The sequence below is a fragment of the Lepus europaeus genome, chromosome 10 (assembly GCF_033115175.1).
Source record: "Lepus europaeus isolate LE1 chromosome 10, mLepTim1.pri, whole genome shotgun sequence".
Classification (NCBI taxonomy): domain Eukaryota; kingdom Metazoa; phylum Chordata; class Mammalia; order Lagomorpha; family Leporidae; genus Lepus; species Lepus europaeus.
This window is the reverse complement of record NC_084836.1, coordinates 22198047-22219348: the sequence shown is the minus strand read 5'-3', so window position 1 is coordinate 22219348 and position 21302 is coordinate 22198047. Positions and strand designations below refer to the sequence as shown.

General features: G+C 41.0%; 1 protein-coding gene across 2 annotated transcripts; it reads right to left on the bottom strand.

The window, feature by feature from the left end:
- Positions 1–787: 787 nt before the first annotated feature.
- Positions 788–21150, bottom strand: IKBIP (IKBKB interacting protein). Of its 2 annotated transcripts, none has more exons than XM_062203078.1 (3): positions 20797–21143; positions 13659–13776; positions 788–1704 (listed from the first exon to the last, which is right to left on the bottom strand). In XM_062203078.1, the coding sequence occupies exons 1-3, from the start codon at positions 20970–20972 to the stop codon at positions 949–951; spliced, it is 1050 nt and encodes a 349-aa protein (XP_062059062.1). In that variant the 5' UTR covers positions 20973–21143; the 3' UTR covers positions 788–948. The 2 variants fall into 2 exon arrangements, with proteins under 2 accessions (XP_062059062.1, XP_062059061.1); XM_062203077.1 differs by lacking the exon at positions 788–1704 and adding an exon at positions 1711–7224 and having other exon boundaries at positions 20797–21150.
- Between the last annotated feature and the right edge of the window lie 152 nt (positions 21151–21302).

The following is a 21302-nucleotide window of genomic DNA, read 5'->3' as shown; positions in this document are numbered from 1 at the left end:
TCCAGCTCTCTGCTATGGCCTGGGAAATCAGTAGAAGACGGCCAAAGTCCTTGGGCCCCTGTACTCATGTCGGAGACATGGAAGAAGCTCCTGGCTCCTGGCTTGGGATAGGCTCAGCTTCTGCCATTGTGGCCATCTGGGGAGAGAACCAGTGGATCGAAGACTGACCTCTCTGTCTCTCTCTAACTCTGCGTTTCAAATAAATGAATAAACCTTTAAAAATAATAACTGGGACTGGTGCTGTGATGTAGCAAGTTAAACCATTGCCTGCAGTGCCAGCATCCCATATGGGCACCGGTTCAGGTCCCATCTGCTCCATATCTGATGCAGCTCCATGCTGGTGCACCTAGGAAGGCAGCAGAGGATGGTCCAAGTCCTTGGACCCCTGCACCCACATAAGAGACCCAGATGGAGCTCCTAGCTCCTGGCTTTGACCTGGGCTAGCCCTTGCAGGGCAAGACCAAATGATTTCTTAAGCCTTTATAGCTGGGTGTTTTCCAACTCTGATTGAATTCTACAGCCTGCCCACTAAGGAGAGGTTCTTCATTCAGGGCCCCAACCACATATACTGTGGTTCCTGATGGGCACTGAGGGGAAGTGGGGATTCTGACACTGCCTGATCGATTTTTCAGGCATAAACTGACAGATTCTGCTTCTCCTGACATGTAGCAGTATGTGCATGTGTGTGTATGTGTGCTATTGTCTGAGAGTATGTCAAGGGTATGGATAAGGTTCTTGCTATAAGTTACCAGTGTAGGTTTTATATTATTTATTTTGGAAAATAAAATGTTGTTTAAGAATTTTATTTCTACTGTATAAAATAGAATCAAATACAAAATGGTATTCTTTCCAAAATATCATTATTTCTAATTTATCAGTCTTTTCATACATCACAGTGGTCCTGCTTTTAAAACAAAAAAGTCACCTTGATCTAACCTAAATGTCAAACTAATCCATATCTGAAATGTGTGTTATCTCATCTTTAATATCACTAATCTCAGCCCGGACTATTGTTAAATTAGATATTTTTTCATTTAAAAGAGCAATTTCTTTTTCTCTTTGTAGTAAGTCAGTAACCAATCTCCCAATGCGTAGTGTTAAGTCATTTATCAGTGGTTCCAAACGGGCAAAGTCCTTCTTTAGATTATATACCTTTGGTTTTAGACCATTTGCAAAGGTCACTGTCTTCAGAACTTTTGCTCTGTCACTTTCTAAGCTTAAAAATCTATCCGCGTGCTTGTTGAAATCACTCTTCAGTTCAGTTAGTGTTTTCTTAACAGAGTTAATTCTTTGTGAGTTTTCTGATGCTGTCTTTCGGAGCAGTGCTGTTCGGTCAATGCTGCTGGAAAGAAGATCACCTATGTTTTTTACTGTATTTTCTTCTACTTTTTCTATTTTATTTTCTAGTTCTTGCACAGAATCTGTCAATGATGTTACATCAGTTACTAAACCTGAAATGCGTCGTATGTCTGTTTTTACAGTTGTAATCTTGAGACCGACATCTTTTGCCAACGAAGTTGTACTTTGGTCTACTTTTGTAATGTCTTCAGAAAGAGTTGTCAAATTGTTGCTCAAAATATCCTGTTTTTCAGTTATCCTGCCAGACCAAGTTTTTACTTCATAAATTTCCTTCTGAAGACGCTTTAGATGAGCATTTATTTGTAAAGACTTCAATTGTTCCATGACAGCTTCAGAGTTCTGACACTATAAGAAAATATAACACCACAATGATTAAGTCCACTAAAAGTTTAACATAATTCAACTTAAATTTTCATGTGTTATTTTTAACTACAACTTCACTGCTGTTTGGGAAAGCATATGGTAAAAGATGACTTCAAAAGTAAGATCCTTTGGAACAATTTAAGTGCATTACTAAAAAATAAGAAGGTAAACATAAGGCCATTTCACAAAATGCTACTGGAAATTACATTTTTCTGTTATCATTTTTGAAACATAGGTCTTCTGTGTTGTAACAAAATGAGCTAAATGGAAGTGATGTGCTTTTCAGTTGCTGGAAAATGAAAATGGAAATCTTTGCAATGGGCTTTGGTAGATTTGTGAAGTGAGACTAGGTAACACTTTTTCAGCTTTATTAATATACTTATGGTATATAATGTGATGTTTTGATGTATGTATATGCTCATACACTATATCCTGATATTTCTAAATTGCCATTCTGGTTTAACTTGGACATATTAGCTGATAACCATGTTGAGCCACTCAACTGCCTGGCAACATTTCAAGTTGTTATTTTTATTGTTGTTGATGGTAATGGGTTTTGGGTTTTGAGTGTGAGAGAGAGTGTGTGTGTGTGTGTGTGTATGTGTGTGGTAACGTTGGGGGAGTTGTATTTTATTTTATTTTTTTTTAAATTTTTATTTGACAGGCAGAGTTACAGACAGAGGAAGAGACAGAGAGATCTTCTATCCTGGTTTACTCTCCCAAATGGCTGCAACAGCTGGAGCTGGGCCAATCTGAAGCTAGGAGCCAGGAGCTTCTTTTGGGTCTCCCACGTGGATGCAGGGGTCCAAGGACTTGGGCCATCCTCCACTGCTCTCCCAGGCCACAGCAGAGAACTGGATTGGAAGTGGAATAGCCAGGACTCGAACCGGCACCCATATGGGATGCCCACACTGCAGGCGGGGACCTTACTAGCTATGCCACAGCGCCAGCCCCAGGACTATGTTTTAAAGTAGAAGATTCTCCCCTACCCTGCCTTTCAAATAAAATGAAAATAAACGAATAAAGGGAGCTGGTGTTGTGGTGTAATAGATAAAGCTGCTGCCTGCAGTGCTGTCATCCCAAATGGGTACAGGTTTGAGCTGGCTGCTCTGCTTCCATCAACTCCCTGCTAATATGCCTGGGAAAGCAGTGGAAGATAGCCCAAGTCATTGGACCCCTGCACCTACATGAGAGACCCTGAAGAAGCTCCTGGCTCCTGGATTTGGACTTGACCAGTTCCTGCCATTGTGGACATTTGGGAAGTGAACCTGCAGATGGAAACACCAAACACCCACTTCCTCCCTCCCTCACCATTTCTCCCGCTCTCTGTCAACTCTGCTTTTCAAATCAATCAATATATCTTAAGAAAAGACAAGAAACGAAGGGGGGCAGTAGGTGTTTGATGTGTTGGTTAAGATGCCACCTAGGATGCCTGCATCCCATATCAGAGCACCAGGTTCAAGTCCTGGCAGGCAGTATTTGATGGCTCAAGTACTTGGGTCCCTACCACCCATGTGAGAGACCCAGATGGAGTTCCTGGCCTAGCTCCAGATGTTGCAGGAATTTGGGGAGTGAACCAGTGGATGCAAGTTCTCTCTCTACTGTTCAAATAAAGTGAAAATATTAAGAAAAAAGAGAATAGTCTCTACTTTCTGAGAGCTTGTAGTATAGTTTGGATATAGAATGTCAATAAATGGATGATTTGAAACTCAAAGAATAAAACAAATATGCAAACTGCAAAACATCTTTACAAAATTAAATTTGTAGTTTAAAGGAAACTTTTTTTTCCTAAAATGTGCATTTCTTTGTGAATTCTTTCTTATGTTGAATTTGGCTTACTCAGCTATTTTTATTAACATAAATTTAGTTCAATGCAAATAAAAACATAATATGCTCAGAATATTGTTTTGATGGCAGTTTTAACTTTAAATGGTTGTAAATAGTTTTAACTTTAAATAGGTGCAAAAGAATTATGGTGAAGTGCTGAAATGGGACAGTATGACAGTGAACTCAGAGTAGCAATTCCTTCCTTGCCTATCATACCTGTTTGGTTTTAAAACATATTTTAGGATTTTTTCTCTTCAATTGCTTTACATTATGTTAATCATTCATGGAGGAGGTGATTCAAACTGGTTTTTGTTAGAGAAATTAGCATTGTGAAAATGTTATTGTGGGGTAGGACATTAAGGAGTAGCTTCAATTAGGAAGGGAATCAACTAGTACTTGCAAAACCATGTTTTATTTTTAAGGAGAAAGTTCTCTAATATAGTGTATTTGCTGAAACAGTCTCCCAAGGGTGAAAGGAGTAGGTAGCTTACTTTCATCTATTTGATTTTTAGGTCACATTTTATTAATGTACCCATTCTGGCAAAGTAACTGTAGCTTAAGAGTATTACATAATTAAAGCACCTCAGAAAGCGCTTAGCTGCTTCTTAGAAGGATCAGATTAGGGAGCTGCTGGTAAACCTCTTTGTCTCACTTGGTAGCTTATAGTGTAATAGTCTTGAATTTGTAGTTTAAAATTTTTTTAAAAAATAATTTATTTTTGTTTATTTGAAAGGCAGAAAGAAAGCCCTGCAGAGATTTTTCCATCTACTGGTTCACTCCCCAAATGCTCACAAGCTGGTGCCAAGTTGGAACCAGAGCCTGGAACTCAGGCTGGGTTTCCTTGGTTGGTGGCAGGAATTCAAGTACTAGGGCTATCACCTGCTGCTTTCCAGGGTGCTCATTAGCAGGAATCTGGAATGGAGAGGGGTGTCAGGGGGCATCCCAAGTGACATCCTGCTGCTCCAAATGCTGCTTCATAATTGACAGAATTTTTCATTAATTACAAAGCTAAGAAAATGAGTCTTAGGATACTGGTGGTTTTCCTTAAAGAAAAGATGAACAATGTAATTTAATATCTGACATACAGGGAAGTTTTTGAAATTTCAAGTTTGAAATAAATGAATTGAAGAAACAGAGGAAGACATATGAGTGTATTTATCTCTAGGGGGTCTCTCTCTCTCTCTTTTTAGAGTTATTTATTTGAATGGCAGCATTCCAGAGAAAGAGGGAGAGACAGAGACAGATATCTTCCATCCACAGGTTCACTCTCCAGATGGCCGTAACAGCAGGGGCTGAAACTGCTACCATATTGGGATGCCAGCATTGTAGGCAGCGGCTTAACCCACTGTGCTACAACACTGGTCCCTAATGCAGTTTTTTAAAAACAGGAGAATCTGCTTAGTAAAGGAATACACACAGACACAAACATCTACATGTAAATATATTTCAATAATTTACTCATGTAATAAGGTAGAAGTACAAGTTTTGCTTCCCTTGTAAATGTCACTATAGAGTACAGTGGTCACCTTGTTTCCATTTACTTTCTATAACCATTACCAGGGTATATATAAGTTCAAATAAAGTTGTTATTAAACTTGATAACAGCAGCCAGGAGCCAGGAGCTTCTTTCGGGTCTCCCACGTAGGTGCAGGGGCCCAAGAGCTTGGGCCATCTTCTACTGTTTTCCCAGGCCATTAGCAGAGCACTCAATTGGAAGAGGAGCAGCCAGGACATGAACCAGTGCCCATAAGGGATGCTGCAGGTGGAGGGTTAACCTACTACATCATAGTGCTGGCCCTTAATGACATACTTTTAATATCGTATTTGTCACCATTTATTATAATGCTGCCTTTTCTTTCTATAAGTTTGTTGATGTATTTTTATTTTGAGTAGACTAGTTAATCTAGAGATCATATATCTAGCAAACTCAGAGAGTCTAACAGTTAGAACCTTAATGGTAGAGGGAGTAGGAGGTGGGACAATTTGGAGGTAGGAGGGTGGGTATGGGGGGAAGAACCGCTATAATCCATAAGTTGTACCTATAAAATTTATATTTATTAAATAAAAGCTTTCTATTAAAAAGCCCACGTATACAAAGATATTCCAAAAGCTCATAACACAATTCATAGGGAAGGTCTTAAATAAGCACATATTTAAGTGTATTTAACATTTCTTATTAGTATCTGTAACACAGTTTAGAACCTTAACAAAAAAGAAATCATTTCCTAGGCTTTATAATTTCTAGAAAGTGCATAGTAATTCATAGCAAAGCCTCTAGGCTCTCCCTCAGGCACATTAACTTTTATTTGAACAAAATTTCTATGAATTTGGTTATATGGATTTTTAGCCTGCAGTGAATTACAAAGGAACATGAAGAATATGGCTGAAACAGGCATATTCCCAGCTAACCTGACAGCAAGGTAAGTTGACAGAAAAGGTATAAGATAGAGACACAGGTTTGAAAAACAGCAATTTAATGAATTGGTAAAAATTGTTTAATAGTTCCTAGAGACAGCAGTGTATTTGGGCCTAAAATAGTAAGTGAAATTAATAATGATGCTCATTCATCATTAGAAAAATGTTTTTAAAACATTAAATATATTGTTTTTAAATACAGAAATGTATATTTTCAAATTACTTCTATTTTAAATGATAAAAACAAAAAATATTTTAGTTAAAAAATATAAGCTCTGATTATGTGGATAATCCATGTATGTGGATATCTCATTTATCTTCCAACAATGCAGGATAAAGTGAGGCATTTTAAAATAACTCAAAAACATGAAACTAATCAATTTACATATAATGATATGGATCATCAGAATAAATGTGGTGAATTTAAAAGTCATCATCAATTCCTTTATTTTCTAGAGTCTGATCTTCTAGAATTCCCTTTTCTTTTGTACTTGAATATGCTACAAAGTCACGAACTTTTCCTTTTAGCACATCCAGTTCATTTTGCATCTTTAGTATGCTATTGTCATACTGCATTCCTTCAAGGGTTTTCTGCATCTCCATTATTTCAGATACTGCTTTCAGCATATCATCTTCCATATTAAACATCTGCAAAGTCAAGTCTTCCATTTTCTTTTCTGTTCCTACCAGATCCTGAGAGACTCTGAGAATAGAGTGAATAGCATTTTCAATTGTTGGTAAATGTGTCTTGCATTCTTCAACTTTTGGTTCATAGTTGGAAAGTTTATTAGTCAGATCTTCATCTCTGGCAAAGAGAGCATGCTGCTCTTCTTCTAACTTTTCAACTGCTTTTGTATCAGAGCCAAGCTGCTCTTTTACTCTCAGAAGATCCTCTTCTTCTTGTCTTTTTACTGTTCTAATATTTCTTAGTGTGCTATCTTCCAAATCTTTTAGCCGTTCAGTGAGCAATTTTATTCCTTGCTCAGCCGAGTTGATTTGGACAGTAACTTGAGAATGTATGTGTTTTGCTTCTGATTTGAAAATGTCTGTGTTAACATTCATTTCTTCTAGGCTTCTCTTCCAGAAATCTGTAATATTCTGGAGTTTTTGATTAAGGTTTTGCATCTTTTGAGTGAGCACCTCTTCATTATTTTGAATGTCATGCATGATACTTTGTAGGCTGGATACTTCCTGTTCAAACTGGGTCAGCAAAGACATGGATGCTGTAGCTTCCTGCAGGATACTTTCAGTAGACTCAAGCTGCATTTATAACACAAAACAATTCCCAAGGCTACTTAATAATTTTTACATTGGCGAAACAAACTTTAACAATAAGGAGCATAATATACCCACTTCAAATTCTGAGGATGTCTAAACTATTCAAATCAGAATTATATGGACAAAAACATTTATTGATTTGTTTTAAACAAATTTACTAGATTAGCCTCATTTTAGAAAAATATACACCTGAATCCTGGACATTTATGCATTTTCTTTTTCTTTTTCAAAAAAATTTACTTATTTATTTGAAAGGCAGAGTTAGAGAGAGAGAAGGATAGACACTGAGGGCGATCTTTCATCTGCTGGTTCACTCCTCAAATGGCTACAATGGCTAGGGTTGGGCCAGATTGAAGCCAGGAGCAAGGAGCTGCTTCTGGGTCTCCCACGTGGGTGCAGGTGTCCAGGGACTTGGGCCATTTTCCACTGCTTTCCCAGGTGCATTAGCAGGGAGCTGGGTTGGAAGTGGAACAGCCAGGACCCAAACCATTGCTGCAGGCTGTGGCATAACACGCTGTTCCACAGTGCAGGCCCCAACTTGTGCATCTTCATAAAGATATATTGAGGATAAAAATGTTGGAGAAGGGGCTGGTGTTGTGGTATAGTGGGCTATGCTGCTTCCTGTGACGTCAGTATCCCATTATGGGTGCTGGTTCGTGTCCTGGTTGTTCCACTTCAGTTCCAGTTACCTGCTAAAGGCCTGGGAAAAGCAGAAGATGGCTCAGGTGTTTGGGCCCCTGCCACCCACATGGCAGACCTGGAAGCAGCTCCCGGCTCCTGGTTTCAACCTGGCCCAGTCTTGGTCATTGAAGCCATTTGGGATGTAGGCCAGTGGATAAAGACCTCTCTCTCTCTGTGTCTCTTCCTTTCTCTCTCTCCCACTTTCTAAATAAATAAATAAATAAATAAATCTTTCTTAAAAAATGCTAGAGAAGCTTGAAATAGATCATTTTTCCTCTTTTTTGCTCCTATGAAAAGTAACATACATGCCAGCGCCGCGGCTCAATAGGCTAATCCTCCGCCTGTGGTGCTGGCACCCTGTGTTCTAGTACCGGTCGGGGCGCTGGATTCTGTCCCAGTTGCCCCTCTTCCAGGCCAGCTCTCTGCTGTGGCCAGGGAGTGCAGTGGAGGATGGCCCAAGTCCTTGGGCCCTGCACCCCATGGGAGACCAGGAGAAGTACCTGGCTCCTGGCTTCGGATCAGCGCAGTGCGCCGGCCGCAGCACGCCAGCTGTGGAGGCCATTGGAGGGTAAACCAACAGCAAAGGAAGACCTTTCTCTCTGTCTCTCTCTCTCACTGTCTACTCTGCCTGTCAAAAACAAAAAAAAAAAAAAATCTTTAAAAATACCAGTTTAGTAGGGCAAGTTCATATCAAATGGTAAAGTGTTCTAAGGATGTGAAAACCATGGTAGGGTGGTGGGCGTCACGATGAGAGGGGTGGGTCGTCTGTGGTCCGCTGGGAGCCTTGGATCTCCTGCAGTTTTGCAGAACACTGATAACTATGGATTCTAACAAGGACTTCATTTAAAGAAAGCCACGGACCATTAATAGACAAAAAACATGAATCAATTTGTATGGTGGCATTCAAATCCTAGCAATTTGAGAGAGCATAAAGTACCAAGTTTTTGAAGACCATGGCCTATCATCATTGTGCATTCAAGATTTGAGTTTGAATAACCTCATCAAGACTCAGATCCTCTTCAAAAGCTTCAAGTCTCATCTGCATTAAACCTCTCCATTGAACCATCTCACAAAAGTCAAAGCTTAAAGGAACTGAAACCCATTAATAACATTCATTTTATATCCCTTCCTCTGACTTCTCTTCACTTTTTTTGACCTTGAAGGTCTTTCCTGTTACTTATGTTCCATTAGACTAGAGTTAAAAGAACTGTGCTTTCTAAAAATTATTTTCTGTGGCCATGGTTGGAGAAGCATAAGCTTGGCATAAGTTTCAAATTAAATCTTTTGTTGTATCCTCTATAATGCTGAATCAATAATTTAAAAAAGAATGAAGTGATAAAAATACTTAACGTTAGAAACTGTATTGTACTGGGATGAGGGCTCTCAACCTAAAGGTTGTTGAGTCTTGCTTTACTCTGCCTCCTGCAACATATACAATAACTGGGGAAGTTACTTAACCTCTCTGAACTTCAACTTCATTATCTGTAAAGTGAATCTGACAATATTCTCCCTGCCTACCCCTCAGGGTTGTTGTGGAGATCAAATAGGGGTCAAATTTTATACAAAATATGTAACAGACATAGGGCGCTATTACACGGTTGCAAATCATTCCCTCAGCTCTTGGGCCTGGAAGGGTAGGTGATAAACCAGTCCAGGCTGGTACACAGTAGCAAGGCTACGTAAGATTTTCCTCTCTCTGAGTAAGGAATGCTATGGTGGGCTAATTCTAAGAAGGAGGAAGACTGTAAATTACTGCTGACAATTTTCTGCAGCAGTTATAGCTTATGACATATTCATGATCTGCAAAATTTGTTTACTTAATTTCAAAATGCAAGAACAAGAGCAGAACATTTTGTGATGGGTCCCACTGGGTAAAAGTAAATATTGTTTTAGTGATACATGTGAATATGTGTGTGTACTTGGTCATTAAATAAAATGCATTTTTTTTCCTATAAAAAAAAAGAAAACCATGGTAGCCTCTGATACCTCCTAATATGTATCTGGAATATAAAAGGGCCAGGTCATGGACCTCTTTAGTCTACACATGCATAGACAACAGCTTTGGAGACTACTAAAATGTCTAGAAGTGATCATTAATTCATCAAATGTTTGCAGCATTGTGTTGAAGAATGTACCAAAAAAATAAAAACAAAAGACCAAAAAATAAAACAAAAAGACCAAAAAAAAAAAAAAAACCCAAAAAACAAAAAACACAGTTTTTCCCAGCAGCTTAGTTTAACTGGGGAGAAGGATGTGCCTATATGCACTGTGACAGGTGAAAGGCAATGGAAACATTTAAGTGGAGACCCAACCCAGACTTCAGTGATCTGGGGAAGTAGTCTAGAAGGAGTCTTATCTAGTCACTTCTTCTCTATATCACCCTAATAGCAAATTAAGCTTTTAAAAACTGCTTGTGTATCATGGTACTCTTTTAAAAAACCATTGGTGTTTCTTAATATTTTTAGAATAAAGTCCCAAATTCTAATACCTCTCCCTATGCTATTCTCTTCTCCTCCTTACTTAAGTTCTATCCTGACTTCAAGGGTCAGGCTGGATCTCAGTCCTTTAGTGCAACACCCTTCCACAGCTCTAATTCTGACAGCCTGAACACCGGTCAGGCTGGACACCTGTCCTGTAAAACTGAATAATTATGTACCTCCCACATATTTGGCACTTAGCAAAAATAATTTAAAAATGCTGAGAGTGTTTCTGTGGCAGGCTTTGTACTAGACGTTGGATGTAAAATATACATATAGTAGTCCTTGATTTCACAATTTGATAGGGGAGATACTGTTTTGGGTCTTCCATGTTCTATATTCTAGAGTCACAATAAGATCCATTGAGTGTATGTTGTGAGCTGGTTCCATTATTAGATGCTAGGGAAATAGAAAATACAGAGTATTCACTCTAAAGACAAGTAAGGGAGGCATATTACTGACAAAAATCACATCTACTATGATTAGTATCACAACATAATTAGCACAGGGAACAATGTATACTCAGAGTAGAGATACGAAGTCGGAGGTCAGTGAAAAAGAGGCTTAGAAGTGACTCTGAAATCTGATTCTTTAACAGACTGATGAATTATCCATGTGAAGTTCTGAAAGCTTCTATCTAAGTTCCTTAGGGGAAGAGACCAAGTCATAGTCTTTTCATAGTCCCCATATTTCAGTATACAAGGCCAAGTTTGTTGGTGTTTAAGAAAAAATGCCATATGCCTTCTGGGCCCACCCCAATCAAGACCTAAAGAAGTTGCAGGTGATAGGTAGCATAGTGTATCCATACTGACCGTACCGATTAAGATAACCGGAGCACTCTGAAACATTGTTTAGAAATTATTTTGCATGTACATACATAGCTATAGTACAAACTCCCTTAAAATACCACTTCTGAGAAGTACTTATACATTGGTAGTATGTGTGCAGTATTAGGTTTAGTACTTTCATTAGCAGTATTCTGAAGAGGCAAGCTTATCTTCATCTAAGGTGTCTTCCCATTTAGGCTGTTCACCAGAAGAACATCACTGTCATCAGAGGTGGTATTCCTCAGGTCCAAGATCGACTTACCAGAAAAATAACTCTCAACATTTAATCTGAAAACATTTAGTGACTAGTATACCACAGTAACTAGCATTTATAGGCTGTCACTATATTTTAACAGTTTTTTTAAAAAGCAAATACCTTAAATTAGTGCTTGAAGGTTTTCAGAGTTTGCATATATATTAAATGTTGTCTTATGCATATAAAAATCTTATTTAATAAATGATGAAATGAAGGCCAAGAGAAGTCAAAGTGATTTATCCAAGGAACACAATTGTGATGAGGGCCCACATCCAGTTGTTCTCCCCTCCTATGGCATTATGCTGACCTTTAGGGCCAGCTTTGTGAAAAGGCAGCTATTGGCAAACTACTCTCAGGGCAGATTGTGAGACAAAGAGCTATGAAAAGACGATTTCTTGGATTCTATGTTGATATTTTGAAATCTGCCTCAAAAGCATTTTACTTGTCACGAAAATTTTCATTTAAAAAGGAAATTTAACTTGGTTCAAAATATATTTTCATTAGTTTCTAATTAAGTAGATTAAATTTCTAGTTTCTGGTTTATATCAATAAGGTAGAATGCGCCCAATAATTATAACCAGATTCCAACTCTGTCTTATGTCAAAATATCAACTGCATTGTAGTTCCTTTCCACAGCGAAGCTCACCTTCCTTGGACTACCCAGCCTGTGTAGGGATGCTCAATTTTCACCTACGGTTTTTCTCTTCTGAAAGATTACATTACTCATTCCATGCATGCGGTGGCTGGGATTTGGGGCTTCCATTTCATCTCTCTCTTTGAGAGGGAGAGAGAGAGAGAGAGAGAGAGAGCGAGCAAGTGCCTGCTCTTAACCACTGGTTTACTCCCCAAATACCCACAATAGCCAGGACTGGGCCAGGCTGAGCCTGGGAGCTGGGAACTCAATCCACGTCTCCCATGTGGGTGCCAAGGACACAATCACTTGAGCCATCACCTGCTGTCTTCCAGGATGCGCAACAGGAAGCTGGAATTGGCAGTGAAGCCTGGATGTGAACCAAGCACTCCTGATACAGAATGCTGGTGTCCCAACAGGCATCTCAATCCTATGCCAAATGCCTACCCCTCACCTTAGTTTTGTAACACCCTTGACCACCATGGTCCCAAGCACAAGCCCTTGTATACTTTATGACATGAATAAAGATTTAGTGAATGAATAAATGAACAAAGCATGATTTCCAGTGCTAGGTTGGTCTCTGGTAGCTAGAAAAGGTTCACATGATGCCTTATTGATTATAGCTGACTCAACCCTGAAAGTGTGGGGGTTACAAAATGCTTTGTCTCACATTTCTAAGAATCACAATAATGATATGCCTGGTAGAAATCAGCATTTGCAATTTGAAGAAACACAACAGACATTGTATTATTTTAATTTTCATTAGAACTCTTATTTGTCTAAAGAAACATTTATTTTTAGACCAGTCATTCATATATGCATATGTATATATCCTTAAAAATGGAAAGAAAAAAATTGATCTTTTCCCAGTGCTATTCATATTCTAATTTCATACCTAAAGATCAACATATATTCAATGCTTTAGATAACTGACACATAAGTAGAAAATGAACATGTTAAAATGAAGGTATTAGTTTTTTCCAATATTAGAAATTGTTATATAAAACAATCTTTGTCTTTCAAGACACAATCTGAGGGGCTGGCGCCCTGCTGTGGTAGGCTAAACCTCTGTCTGCGGTGCCGGCATCCCATATGGGTGCTGGTTTGTGTCCCAGCTGCTCCTCTTCTGAACCAGTTCTCTGATGATGGCCTGGGAAAACAGTGGAAGATGGCCCAAATGCTTGGGTCCCTGCACCCACATGGGAGACCTAGAAGCAGCTCCTGGCCCCAGTTTCGGATTGCCCATCTCTGGCTGTTGCAGCCATTTGAGGAGTGAGCTAGCAGATGGAAGTTTTTTGTCTCTCCCTCTCTCTCTCTGTAACTGTGCCTCTCAGATAAGTAAATAAAATCTTAAAAAAAAAAAATACATATAATCTAAGTCCAAATTGGATTAGAGGGAGAATGTCAAGAGGTAGAAAAAAGACCAATGAGAGTTAAAAGAGTAGTGGTATAAAAGGCATGAGGAAAGAAATTCTGGTGGGGTAGAATGGTGGTGGGGAAGAAAAACTGGACAAACACCCCCAGATAAGTCAATCAATAATTACCTTTTCTGAAATTAAACTGATTTTACTTTGAAGTCCTTGGAAGTCGGCGGTTTCTAATTTCAGTAACTGGTACTGGCTTTCCACTTTTGCAAACTTTTCTGACTGCTGAAATACAAACCTGGAAAAGAAAAAATAATCATTACTGCCTAATTTATATCCATTTAAATCTGAATTTCAAAGAAGCATTATACCCTTTTCTGTTAAGAACATAAATTCTTGCATGGGCAAGATGCATCCTTTATTTTATTTTAATGAACACTCAAATAGCCATGTGCACTGTAGGTACTAGCTTAACTCATGAGAAGAAGAGTAGGCCGGCGCCACGGCTCAATAGGCTAATCCTCTGCCTGCGGCATCGGCACACTGGGTTCTAGTCCCAGTCAGGGCACCGGATTCTGTCTCGGTTGCCCCTCTTCCAGACCAGCTCTCTGCTGTGGCCAGGGAGTGCAGTGGAGGATGGCCCAAGTGCTTGGGCCCTGCACCCCATGGGAGACCAGGAGAAGCACCTGGCTCCTGCCTTCGGATCAGCGCGGTGCGCCGGTCGCAGCGCGCCAGCCACGGCGGCCATTGGAGGATGAACCAATGGCAAGGGAAGACCTTTCTCTCTGTCTCTCTCTCTCACCGTCCACTCTGCCTGTCAAAAAATAAAAAAATTAAAAAAAAAGAAGAGTAGAACACTGCCCTTGCTTACAGTTCGCAATTCTGTAAGATGGTAAAATATCTCTATTGGCTATATGCAGAAGAAGTATTTTGGAGGAAGATACATTAAACTATTTAGAACAAGATCTTTGATCTTAACTTTTTTTCTCAAGGCCATTTGGGCAATCTCTAGAAAACAAAGGGCTTTTACATTGCAATGTAGGAGAAACAAGATTATCAAGAATTTTAAAACTAAAATGTAGGCAAGTAGACTAATGAAAAACAGTGGGATAAAAGGAGAGGTGATAGTGATTAGAAGGTGCAAAGTAACAGAAGAGGTCTGAAAACACAAGACAGCCATTGTCAAAGAGACAAAAGAACACAGGTGCTATGCAGGGTGTATAAACTGTACAATTGATTATACTCCAGGATATGTGATACAACTCATATAGATGCACTTTAGGCATTCTAAAATGGGAGTGTGTTCCTCCTCTGGCAAACAGTACAGGGCAGAAGCATGAAAAAGGAAAAGAGCTATCCCAATAAGTCAACATCTGAACAGGAGTTGAATGAGCAAGCACAAAAGAAATGCCTTGGATCTAATATATTTTGGTTATCTACTTTAGCTCAATTCTTCAGGCTCAGAAAAAACAGCAGTTGAAACTCTTAGTATACTGAGTCATCAGAAAGCAGTGGAGCAGGACCATGAGAAGTGCCTGCCTAAATCATTTTACTGGGACCAGTAGTTCAAAAGCTTCACAGCATATTGGAATCATCTGGCAGCTGTAACAAAGTCCAATACCTGAGTCCTACCCACAGAGATTGTGATTTGATTGGTATGGAATGTGGCTGAGCTACTGAAAATTTCAAGAGCTTTCCTGGTGACATGGTACACAGCCAAGCTGAGAACCACTAATTGACCATGTTTAGTAAAATTCATTTCCAGTGAAAGAGAAATATTTAAAAATCCCCAAACTTAATGAGGTGAAACACTTCTCAAATGCAGCTGTCTTAGCTTTGTGCATCTTTGCAAGATGGTGGGTGATGTTCCAAATTCACAAATGGTATCATTCATCTTATAGTTGCTGTAAAACTGTCCAAGTCAAAATGGACTTTTTGCCTTTTTTTTAATAATTATTTTAAGTCAGAGCTTGAGACAGAGAGAGGGGGAAAGGGAAGGGGGAGAGGGGGAGAGAGAGAGAGAGAGAGAGAGAGAGAGAGAGAGAGAGAGAAGAGAAGAGATCTTCCATCAGCTGCTTCATTCCCTAAATGGCCACAATGGCCAGGGTTGGGGCTGGACCAGAACAAAGCTAGGAGCCAGGAACTCTGGGTCTCCCACATTAATGGCAGGGGTCCAAGTACTTGGATTATCATCTGCTGCTTTCCCATGTGCACATTTAGCAGGGAGCTGGATCAGAAGTGGAGCAGCCGGGATTCAAACCAGCACTCAAGGGATACTGGTGTTGTAGACCAACCCCACTGCACCACAACACTGGCCCCAAATTTTTTGCTTTTTAAACAATGCTTACAATGTTACATGAAATTCTGATTGACAATGCTGGCTAGTGTCTATCATATGAGATACTTAGAATCCTATGTTACATACAGATTGTCTTTTGTCATGCATGCCAATATTAACTTTTTAAAAATTTATTTTTAAATTTTAAGTTATACAAGTTTAATGTACTTCATATATACAGTTTTAGGAACATAGTGACACTTCCTTCCATACCCTTCCTCCTCCTCCTTCTCTCATTCCCATTGTTAATTTTTACAAAGATCTATTTTCTTTCTTTCTTTTTTTTTTTTTAAACAGGCAGAGTGGATAGTGATGAGAGAGAGAGAGAGACAGAGAGCAAAGTCTTCCTTTTTGCCGTTGGTTCACCCTCTAATGGCCGCCGCGGCCGGCGCATCTCGCTGATCTGAAGCCAGGAGCCAGGTGCTTCTCCTGGTCTCCCATGCGGGTGCAGGGCCCAAGCACTTGGGCCATCCTCCACCGCCTTCCCAGGCCATAGCAGAGAGCTGGCCTGGAAGAGGGGCAACCGGGACTAGAACCCGGTGTGCCGGCGCCGCAAGGTGGAGGATTAGCCTGTTAAGCCACGGCGCCGGCCAAGATCTATTTTCAATTTACTTAATAATCATATAGTTAATCCTACACTAAGTAAAAGAGTTCAACAAATAGTATGAAGAAGATAAAGAAAACACTGTTCCTCAACTGAAGAGACAAGGGCTGTAAACAATCATGGACTTTCAAAATGTCTATTTCACTCCAACACATTGTATTTCAGGTACTCTGTTGGTTACCTCAGATCAGGGGAAAGGTCTTATCTGTCTTTCTGGGACTGGCTTATTTCACTAAGTATAATGGTTTCCAGTTGCACCAATATGAACTTTTAAATCTTCTGGTTATTAGAAAACAGTTACTCTAATTTTAAAAGACAGATGGATAGACATAATATTTTTTAATGGCTATCTCATTCCTACTCCTAGGTTTTAAGAGTCCCCCCCCCCCTTTATTTATTTATTTATTTATTTATTTTTTGACAGGCAGAGTGGACGGTGAGAGAGAGAGACAGAGAGAAAGGTCTTCCTTTGCCGTTGGTTCACCCTCCAATGGCCGCCGCGGCTGGCGCGCTGCGGCCAGCGCACTGCGCTGATTCGATGGCAGGAGCCAGGTGCTTCTCCTGGTCTCCCATGGGGTGCAGGGCCCAAGTACTTGGGCCATCCTCCACTGCACTCCCTGGCCACAGCAGAGAGCTGGTCTGGAAGAGGGGCAACCGAGACAGAATCCAGTGCCCTGACTGGGACTAGAACCCGGTGTGTCGGCGCCACAAGGCAGAGGATTAGCCTATTGAGCCGTGGCGCCGGCCTTCCCCCCCCCCCCCCCCCTTTTTAAGAGTACAGCTTTATCTAAAATCAGGAGCTAGAGGCCAAGGATAGAGATATCACCTTAAAGAAAGTTAATTTTGGGGGCTAGTTTCATTATTCATTACCTCACAGTGTTACTCCATTGTAATTTATCCTATAGATCAGGGAGTTTATTCAAAATGAAAGCATTTCTTATAAAAGAGTGTGAAGGTTAATCTTCTACAAAAATACATTAAGAATTCTGATTTTTAAAAAGATTTTATTCATTTGAAAAGCAGAGTTAGAGAGGGAAAAATAAGAGATCTTCCAAGTCCAGGCAATCAGATTGATCTACTCCTTTGGCTTGGGGCTAGGTAGGAAATTCTAGAAAGGCCAACTGGATTACTATTAAGATTTTATTTTTATTTATTTGAAAGGCAGTTACAGAAACAGAGGAAGAGACAGAAATCTTCCGTCCACTGGTTCACTCCCCACGTGGCTGCAATGATTGGAGCTGGGCCAGGCAGAAGCCAGGAGCCAGGGGATTCTTCCAGGACTCCCATGTGGGTAAGGACTTGGGCCATTTTTTGCTGCTTTCCCAGGTGCATTAGCAGGGAGCTGGATGAGAAGTGGAGCAGCTGGCACTCGGACTAGTGCCCATATGGGATGCCAGCACTGCAGATAGTGACTTAACTTGCTATGCCACAGCTGGGCCCCAGAACATTTGGTTTTATTAAATATTTTTAATATCCATCTCTGGATTTCTCTTCAAATTTATGTATCAAGCATAAACTTCAAGAGAACTCTCATGTTAGTGAAAATATTCTTATGACTGTTATTTTTGAAATGGTTAGCCTCTCACCATGATAAAAACAATTTCACCCTTGCTACACATGGATAGCTCATGCATGAAAAAACAAGCACAAAGACAACTAAGCACAAGCAATGAAAAGTGGTCTGAATGGTGATGAATTATAAAACATTTTATTTACTACTTACAGGTGCCAGACACTATTTTTAAGTGTTTGATAATAACTTTATAGAAGCTAAGTGTGCCATGAGAAGGCTGCTTTGGTTCTGAAAAACTATTTTCAAACTGGCATCCAGGTTGATATGATAAGGGTAGTGTGGTTTTTAAATTTTTTTAAAAAAATTAATTTACTTAGAGGGGCCGGTGCTGTGGCACAGCAGGTTAAAGCCCTGGCCTGTAGTGTCGGCAATCCCATATGGGCATCGGTTCAAGCCCTGGCTGCTCCACTTCCAATCCAGCTCCTAGCTAATGCACCTGGGAAAGCAGCGGAGGTTGGCCCAAATCCTTGGGCCTCTGCACCCATGTGGGCAACCTGGAAGAAGCTCCTGGCTTCAATCTGGCAGTTGCGGCCATCTGGGGATTGAACCAGCTGATGGAAGACCTGTCTCTGTAAATCTGCCTTTCAAGTAAATAAATCTTGAATTTACTTAGAGAGAAAGAGACACAATATTTCCATCTGCTGGTCCACTGCTCAACTGCCCGCAACAAGCCAGGCCAAAGCAAGGAGTGTGGAACTCAATCTAGGTCTCCCACATGGGTGACAGGAACCCAAGCATTTGAGCCATCACCTGCTGCCTCCCAGGGTGTGCTTCAGCAGGAAGCTGCATTGCAAGTGGAGGTGGACTTGAACCTAGGCACTTCCATGTGGGATGTAATTATCCCAAGGGGTGCGCAGCACCTTTAGTGTGCTTTTAACTATTTTAACAGGTGCCGAATATTTATTTGAAAATTGCTTGCAAATGTCTTATGAGGATAAATTTGAATTCCCAAATTGGCCATGAATAAATACTTTGCCACATTGAACAATGTATATGTATAGTTTATGTATATATCCATATATATGTATATGTAGAGTATACATATATATACTTAAATTCTTACGGGAAAAGATTTCCTAAGAGCAACCAAGTCAACTATTTTCAAGATGATATAACTGTCCATTTAAAAAATAACTTTTGATTCTGCATTAACATTTTGTAGACATAGTTCAAATTTAAACTTCCTAATCAGTGCAACATGTTTTTGTCTTTATAGCAGGCAATTAAAAACAAAAACCCCTAACAGTATTTCAAGTTTTATTTCCTTAAAAGTTTAGTTTCCTATTGTAGCATTTTCTGAGGACAGCAACCAAATTAGAGAAAAGCTGAACATTTTTGTGATGTAATTGATCTCACATGATTATGAAGTTTTAGCTAATTAATGGAAATTAATAAATTTAGCAACTAAAACCAGCAAAAATGTTTTAGCTTAAGTTCTATTAACTCAGTATCTTTCCCAATACAAAAAGGTCTTTTGAAAATAATTCATCTAAAGAAGGTGAGGCACTTGAAGGTGTAAGAGCAGTTTATTTAAACAGTAAATCCAGTACACCTATTTTCTTCAGCTCGAAATAAAAAATTACATAAACAAGTATCACCTGAATAAAACATACTTTTTTTTTTTTTAAAAAGAATGTATAATAAGCTGTCGCCGCGGCTCAATAGGCTAATCCTCCGCCTTGCGGGCACACCGGGTTCTAGTCCCGGGCACCGTATTCTGTCCTGGTTGCCCCTCTTTCAGGCCAGCTCTCTGCTGTGGCCAGGGAGTGCAGTGGAGGATGGCCCATAGTGCTTGGGCCCTGCACCCGCATGGGAGACCAGGAGAAGCACCTGGCTCCTGCCATCGGATCAGCGCGTGTGCAGGCCGCGGCGGCCATTGGAGGGTGAACCAACGGCAAAAAGGAAGACCTTTCTCTCTGTCTCTCTCTCTCACTGTCCACTCCGCCTGTCAGGAAAAAAGAAAAAAGAAAAAAAAAAGAACGTATAATAATCAACATTTCACTTTATTTTAAAAAATGTTTTAACTTCAAGAAATACACGACCTGGGATGAGTCACCAGTAAAGTATGATTCAAAACGTACTAGCATCAAAAATGTTTTAGATTAGAGGAACTTCAGGGTCTCTGGAAGAGTAATAACTGTTCCTAAATATCTTACAAATTGATGAAAAAAGGTAAATTCTATTAATCGTACAGTGTCAGTCTTGCTATTAAAAAATGAGTCGATTATTCTTAAAGAAAATAGGTTAAGTAAAATAAATAGGTTCCCATGGTTATTTCCAATGTTAATTTTTCCTAACAACAACTCTGTTGGGTGTAAGGCTATATATTTAGTCTCAAGTAAACACAAGCGCTCTGTTTTGGTAGTTTTACAATGCATACAGAAGTTTAACCTGTAATTTAGGAAGATTTTAAATTCATAACGCATGCACGTTGATCGAAAGAGGAGAAATCCTCCCAAGTCCGGAATCACTAACACTTGCTGCTTTGAGATAATGAACTCTAAAGGTTACAAAGTTTCCATTAGGCATCTATGGGGCGCGCGGCATGGGGCAAATGTGACCGGCACCCAGCGCCCACGAGTAACGGTTTATAGCAACGTCAAAGATCAGGCGCCTGACGAGGTTTGTCCCTAATCTGCAGACCTCAGAGGAACGGGGGTCGCGGCTGGGGACCAGCAGCCGCCAGCACGGGGCTGGAGTCAGGGGGATGCCCGGTCGCGCGGAAGGATCAGGGGCTGCACTCCGAGGAGCAGGGTGACCGCAGGAGGCCGGACACGGCCCGGGTGGTTCCGCGTCCACTTACCAGGCCAGGCCCAGGCACGTCCCCAGCGACAGGAGGCTCAGGCCCGTCCGGGGGTCTGCCCAGCCCCCGCCTCGGCCGCCCTGGGCCTCCGCGCTGTGGCCGCCCTCGCTCCGCTTGCCGGGGTCCGCGAGGGCTCCCTTGGGCCCAGATTTCTTCCTGTTCTTCACGTCGGACATGTCTGGAGGCCCAGAGGACAAACCCGGGGCGGCTTCTTCAGCCGGGGGGAGCGGGACGTGGCCGCCTTCGCCTCGCCGGCGGTGAGCGCGCCCCCGCACAGCCTTGGCGCCGCCCAGAATCCAGTCCTCTCCCAGCCATCGGGCAGCTCCACAGTCCCCCAGCCTCCCGCCTCCCAGCTCCCTCGGCTGAGGCGGAGCCCCACCTCCCCCTTCCTCGGCGTACCCGCGGCTGACCGGAGGAACCCCAGCTCCCGGGCGCGCGCAGGGACCCGAGGGCGTGGAGCCGGGCGGGGCCGCGCGCGCCACGTCGACGCCGTCGCCGTCTAGGTC